We start from the raw sequence: 6867 nt of genomic DNA, 5'->3' as shown, positions 1-6867 counted from the left end.
GCACGCACACACAATATCAGATGCACACACACACGCACGCACACACACACACTCACATTCCTGTTCTCTCACTATGCCTCTTGTATTGAAACCAAAAGGATCTCACACCTCAAACTAAAATATTCAGTGAATTATAATCAAACAAAAACACCTACAGCAAACAGTAAACAGCTCTGAACCAATCAGAACCAGAATCACCATTCTCCTACCTCTTTATCATTAACATGATCACTGCCTCCTTTAAAGGAGTGCTGATCATGTTTAAAATCCATTCTCTTACCTCTTATTAGCTTTATTAACATTATCATTGCCCTCTTTAAAGGAGCGCTGACCATTTTTAAAATCCATTCTTACCTCTCATTAGCTTTATTAACATGATCACTGCCCCCTTTAAAGGTGTGCTGACCATCTTTAAAATCCATTCTCTCACCTCTCATTAGCTTTATTAACACGATCACCGGCCCCTCCCTTTAAAGGAGCGCTGACCATCTTTAAAATCCATTCTCTCACCTCTCATTAGCTTTATTAACATGATCACCGGCCCCTCCCTTTAAAGGAGCGCTGACCATCTTTAAAATCCATTCTCTTACCTCTCATTAGCTTTATTAACATGATCACTGGTCCCTTCTTTAAAGCAGTGCTGACCATCTCTATAATTCAATCACTTACCTATTAGTAGCACAAGCAACATTATCACTGCCCCTGTGAAGGTAAGAGATTGTGTCGTGTTCGACACTCCTTTAGTAAACTCTCAGTAGATGAGTAACAGAGAAGTGTGTGTGGCTGTTTCAAGCACTAGACTTTATTGTAGCATCATATTCCCTTCATTGAAGGGGAACTCAAGAAGTTCTTCTTTCTTTCTTTCTTTCTTTCTTTCTTTCTTTCTTTCTTTCTTTCTTTCCTTCTTTCTTAGCACAGTCTAATCTAGTGATCTCAAACTGCAGTTACAATGTAATTCAACACAGTCTAGTCTAGTGATCTCAAACTGCAGTTACAATGTAATTCTAGCACAATCTAGTCTAGAGATCTTAAATTACAGTTACAGTGTAATTGTAGCACTGTATAGAGATCTTAAACTGCAGTTACAATGTCATTCTAGCACAGTATAGTTTAGTGAAAGAAAGATTGATTATCTTCAGGGTAAAAAAATAAATGACACACAGTATTGAAAAAAAGAACTATTATATTTTAAAAATTATTACAGAAAAGTGTAACAAAAAGCATCTTAGCAAAGAACAAACAAACAAAATAACATTTAGATGTAAAACATGGAATCTGAGAATATAAGATAAGACAGCCACAGGTATTCAGACAGCATTGAGGAGACTGGTGGCATCTTGGCTCCAGCATGCAGTTTGGCTCCTATAGAGAAGCATGGAGCCTTTAGAGCCATCATGGCATCCATAGGGAGCCAGTTTCATTATAACCTTCTAACTGAGTAGTGATGAGTATATGAGCTACAAATAGACACACAGAGACGCACAATGTCTTACTCTACCACATTCCCTCCCCTTCTATCTCTCCTTCTCTCCCTCTCCTCATTCCATCTGTCTCTACCCCTTATAGTAATGTCAGTCCTGCAATGCAATTAACAGTAATTACAGGGATAGGTTTATATTCATTAGCAGACTATTTTGTTTCTCTCTCCTCTCTCTCTGTCTCTATAAATGTTCACTATTTCTGTACATTGGCTGGCAATGCTTATATGACTTGTTATGCCAATATAGATCATGTGATTCAATTGAGAGAGGGGGTAAAGGGGTGGGTGAGGGAGAAGAGGATAGAGGAGGGGGTCTTCACTCCTCCATTCTGTTCTGTTTCACTCTTTCTTTCTCAGGTGGATGTAGAGCACTCCGCTGAACAGCAAGGCCGGGACGCACAGCCATGCCACAACGAAGCAGTACCCAAAGTGACCAGCGGGGGGCAGCGAAGAGTCGCTCAGAATCTCAGGAGCGTGAAGAGAGTAGATGAGAGAGGCAGAGAACACTGTCAACCCTGAAAGAGAGGAGAGGGAGATTCATAGAGAGATAGATAGGCAGAGACACACAGATAGTCACACACACATGGAATTGAATTTAGTGAAGAATTTTAATTGAAAGACTTCTAGTGAAAACATTTGTCACTGAATTTACATTGAAACTTTAGTCGGGTCTTAAAGGATCCTAATGATTCAGCATCAACAACACACAGGGAAAGAGAATCCCAGTTTTAACGCACAGACACACACAGACAGACAGACAGACAGACAGACAGACAGACAGATGGACGGACGGACGGACGGACAGATGGACAGAGAGACTGACCTGCGAATATCTGGAACATTCCCGTGATGTAGAAGAGGCCCCCCCTGCGCAGTGAGTAGAGCTGACACAGGAAGAGGAGGAACGAGACAGCAGAGAACAGAACTGATACAACCATCAGAGCCTGCACTGCGTGGAGCCAGTCTGAGAGGGAGAAGGAGAGGAAGAGGAAGAGGAGTGTGGGGGGAGGGGGAGAGAGAGGGAGAAGAAGAGGAGTGGGAGGGAGAGGGAGAGGAGTGGGAGAAGGAGAGAGACAGTGAGAGAGGGAGAGAGAGAGGGAGAGGAGAGGCACCTTTTAAAATGACAGCTATTATTTCAGTTTGTACTTGTGACTGCATAATAACAGATACTTCTTGTTAAACATGAACTCAATTTGAATTGATAGAGAGGGAAAGTAGGGAGTGACATTCAGATAGGCAGACAGACAGACAGAGTCACACGATCCTGTTCAGTTTGACACAGCAAAATAAGACAGAGAGAGAGAGAGAAGAGGCAATGAAAGAAAGATAGACAGAGCAGTTGTTTGTTAAAAATATTGAGAAGGATGGGGAGGGGGGAGGAAATGAGAGGTGAAGAGAGTGGGAGAGAGAGTGGAGAGGGGAGAGAGAGAGAGGGGGAGGGAGGGAGAGAGAGGATGAAGTGTTGAAGCTGTTTGCCTCACCGTTGTCTGCAGAGTTTGCACAGAGCCAGGTGCCGGTGTAATTGGTGTAGAGACAGTTATACCACAAGTCAGTGTTTCTGACTGCAGGAGAGACCCACCAAACCTAGAGATGACAAGAGACACTGAGAGACACAGAAACTCAGAAACACTGAGACACTCAGATATACTGATCTCTCCCCCTCGCTCTCTCACCTGTGCAGTATTGCCCTGTTCCAGCCCTGCCTGTGCCCTGCTGAGTGCAGTATTGCCCTGTTCCAGCCCTGCCTGTACCCTGCTGAGTGTAGTATTGCCCTGTTCCAGCCCTGATTGTGCCCTGCTGAGTGCAGTATTGCCCTGTTCCAGCCCTGCCTGTGCCCTGCTGAGTGCAGTATTGCCCTGTTCCAGCCCTGATTGTGCCCTGCTGAGTGCAGTATTGCCCTAGCCCTGCCTGTGCCCTGCTGAGTGCAGTATTGCCCTAGCCCTGCCTGTGCCCTGCTGAGTGCAGTATTGCCCTAGCCCTGCCTGTGCCCTGCTGATTGGTCCCGGGTCCGGTTGCAGTCACAGCCCTCACCTTGTCCAGCATGGCAGTGAAGAGCATGGCGAGAGACAGGAGGTGCAGCACAGTCACTGCAATTAGCAGTGCAGTCATGCTGAGCGGAGGGGCTGCTCACAATAACAGGACGGTCACAAAAATAGATCGGTCACAATGAGGTCCTTGCAATGTTGGTCAATATAACAGGCTGGTCCAAAGCTTAGGTAGTTCCTTCAATTGCTGGTCAAAAATTAGGTTAATCCAAATAATAGGCCATTTTTTCAATTGTTTGGTCAAAAAAATAAGTCGTTCTTTATACTGGTTGGACAAAAAAAAATAGGCCGCTCCTTTAATTTGTTTTCACCTTTGTTTAGTGAAGACAGTTTCTTTAAAATAAAGTTCACTCCAGACTTTTCAAAAGGTTAAACTGCAACCTGCAAATTTACATCTACTCAGATAAACCTCTTCCTTTAAAAGTTTAGAGCAGATAAAATCGTTTCTAAAGTCTAGTGTGATTTATATATATATATAAAAAAAAACAGGATTCTAGATGGGTTCTAGAAAATGTTTTTTGTTAAAGTTTGAATTGTGAGGATTGACAAATTATTAAAAGAATTACATGATTCTTTTAAAATGATTGCTTTCAAAAGTTTAACATTTAAAAAATGATAAAACAGCTCCTTGAAAAGCCTTCAGAAATAAAAATAATGAGGAAGGTTCAAAATGAAGCCTGGGTTAAAATATTGTCCAACAAGTGATGCCTTTTAGAATAATTCCTCCAGAAACATTTATTGAAGATAAAATAGTTCCTTCAGAAAGTTTTACACAAATAAAACTCAGTTTACTGCAGATTATACAGTTCCTTCTTAAAATTTAACATAAAATAAACAATTCCTTTAAAAAGGCCAGTGTAGTTAAAATTATTCCTTTAAAAAGTTTTGATAGATCTTGTAAAAAGTTCAGTGTAGATAAAACTATTCCTTTTTATAGTTCAACACAGATGAAATGATTCCTGTAAAATCTACTTTTAGAAGTTTAGAAAACAGTTCTTGTAGACAATTCTTGTAAAGTTGAATGTAGATGCAATGATCCTTTTAAAAAAGTATACTGCAAATGACACTATTTCTTTAAACAGTTAACATGGACAAAATAACTCCTCCAAATATTCCTTTAAAAGTTGATATAGTTCTTGTAAAATGTTTAATGTTGATACAATCATTCCTTTAGAAAGTTTAGCGCTGCTAAAACAACTCCTTCAGTTCAGACGATGTTTAAACGCTTGGTTCGGATCAAAACAAGACGCGTCCACTCCCCTCTGAGTCTGTGTGTCAGCTTCCTGTCTGTGTGTGAGACTCTGAATAGTGAATACTGTGAGCAAAAACACACTGAGAGAAGGGGGGGTAGAGAGGGGGAGAGGACAGAGGGGCAGAGGAGAGAGAGGGGAGAGGGGCAGAGGAGAGAGAGAAAGAGAAAGAGGGGAGAGAGGGGTGAGGAGGGAGGGAGAGAGAGGAGATAGAGGGAGATGAGAGGGGGAGAGGAGAGAGAGGAGAGATGGGAGGTGAGAGAGGGGGGCGAGGAAAGAGAGGGAGAGAGTTAAGGAGTTACATAATTACAAACAGATGCTCTTAAATATATGAATTGGAATTGAGAGAGGGGGAGCGGGAGGGAGGGAGGGAGGGAGACAGAGAAGAGAAGAGAAGTGAGAACGAGGAAAAAATTATCTTCAGTCAAGCCTGCCCTAGACTGGAGGGAGCACCCTTTCTCTTAGGGGCTGAGGGTGGGAGGGTGCCATTCAGTCTCCATGCCTCAAGCCTAACCTTTATTTTAACTTAAAAACATTATCATTTCTGTTGCAGTTTGTGGTTTATGATGAACAGAAAATTATCTCAGTTTTGAACCACCCTTAAAATCAACAAACACAAAACATTTTAATTAATTTAATCGCTGTAATTAGCTAGTTAAAATCTTCTTTAAAAAGCCCACCCAGTTAATTTAGAACCTTAAAGCACGTCCATTCACCCCCATGGGAAGAGATACAGAGATCGGAATAAAATAAAGATTGCACAGACAGACACACACAGAGAGACAGACACACAGACAGACAGACACACAGACAGCCTCCACACACCCCCATATTCTGATACTATCAGCATCTTGTGCTAAAGAAAGTCCTTAACAATCGGACCTTGACAGATAATGGCTGCTGTCAGGGTAGCGTCACGGCCCAGGCTGGTTAAGGCAGGAATTAGACCCAGAGACAGAAAGCTGCGGTTTTAAAGCACTGTTGCATACTTTATCAAACATAAAAGAAACGAACAAAACAGGTACAAATCAACAGGGCACACGGGCAAAAATAAACAGTTCAAACAAAATACATGTCACATGCAGGCTGGGCAGCCACGTTCACTCACGTTCAAAACTCACAACACAAACACAAACACTCACACTCAGACTCACACTCACACTCACACTCACACTCACACTCACTCAGTTAACACTCAATTACTTAATTAGGGAATGGCCACACCTGTGATTGCTGGCAGGGACAGATTTAACCCCATCCCTGCCAACCTTACATTACCACACATGCACTATTTACATTGTAAAAGATAATCAGAACAATTAGAATATGAACACATCTGAAGACAATGGATTTCTTGTGTACTTTTCTTTTTTAAGTATACAGACATTTCTAACGCTAACCTTTGTTTTCCATCTTTTGAGCTATTTTTATTTATTTTGTTGACAAAAGCCATACTAGTGTTAAATATGCTGGAAAATACATTTGATGTATGTGTGGCACAGTAATGAGGATCATTGAAAGGACATAAAATAAGAACATAAGAACATAAGAAAGTTTCCAAACGAGAGGATGCCATTCAGCCTATCTTGCTCGTTTGGTTGTTAGTAGCTTATTGATCCCAGAATCTCATCAAGCAGCTTCTTGAAGGATCCCAGGGTGTCAGTTTCAACAACATTACTGGGGAATTGGTTCCAGACTCCCACAATTCTGTGTAAAAAAGTGCCTCCTATTTTCTGTTCTGAATGCCCCTTTATCTAATCTGCATTTGTGACCCCTGGTCCTTGTTTCTTTTTTCAGGTTGAAAAAGTCTCTTGGGTCGACATTGTTAATACCATTTATTATTATTATTATTATTATTATTATTATTATTATTATTATTATTATTATTATTATTATTATTATTTATTTCTTAGCAGACGCCCTTATCCAGGCGACTTACAATTGTTACAAGATATCACATTATTTTTTACATACAATTACCCATTTATACAGTTGGGTTTTTACTGGAGCAATCTAGGTAAAGTACCTTGCTCAAGGGTACAGCAGCAGTATCCCCTACCAGGGATTGGACCCACAACCCTCAGGTCAAGAG

General features: G+C 41.2%; 1 protein-coding gene across 1 annotated transcript; it reads right to left on the bottom strand.

The window, feature by feature from the left end:
• Positions 1-1165: 1165 nt before the first annotated feature.
• LOC131725076 (epithelial membrane protein 3-like) lies at positions 1166-5035 on the bottom strand. Its single transcript, XM_059018583.1, has 4 exons — positions 3512-5035; positions 2962-3064; positions 2304-2444; positions 1166-1995 (listed from the first exon to the last, which is right to left on the bottom strand). The coding sequence occupies exons 1-4, from the start codon at positions 3587-3589 to the stop codon at positions 1820-1822; spliced, it is 498 nt and encodes a 165-aa protein (XP_058874566.1). The 5' UTR covers positions 3590-5035; the 3' UTR covers positions 1166-1819.
• Positions 5036-6867: the final 1832 nt, after the last annotated feature.

Source organism: Acipenser ruthenus, chromosome 60 (genome assembly GCF_902713425.1).
Source record: "Acipenser ruthenus chromosome 60, fAciRut3.2 maternal haplotype, whole genome shotgun sequence".
In the NCBI taxonomy this organism is placed as follows: Eukaryota; Metazoa; Chordata; class Actinopteri; order Acipenseriformes; family Acipenseridae; genus Acipenser; species Acipenser ruthenus.
The sequence above is the reverse complement of the archived record's forward strand: the minus strand, read 5'-3'. Positions and strand labels throughout refer to the sequence as shown.

Coding starts and splice junctions, on each gene's coding strand:
- LOC131725076 (XM_059018583.1), bottom strand. CDS start 3,589: ATGACTGCACTGCTAATTGCAGTGACTGTGCTGCACCTCCTGTCTCTC. Junction 3,065..3,511: donor TCACTGCCATGCTGGACAAG/GTGAGGGCTGTG, acceptor TGTCATCTCTAG/GTTTGGTGGGTCTCTCCTGC. Junction 1,996..2,303: donor AATGTTCCAGATATTCGCAG/GTCAGTCTCTCT, acceptor CCTCTCTTTCAG/GGTTGACAGTGTTCTCTGCC.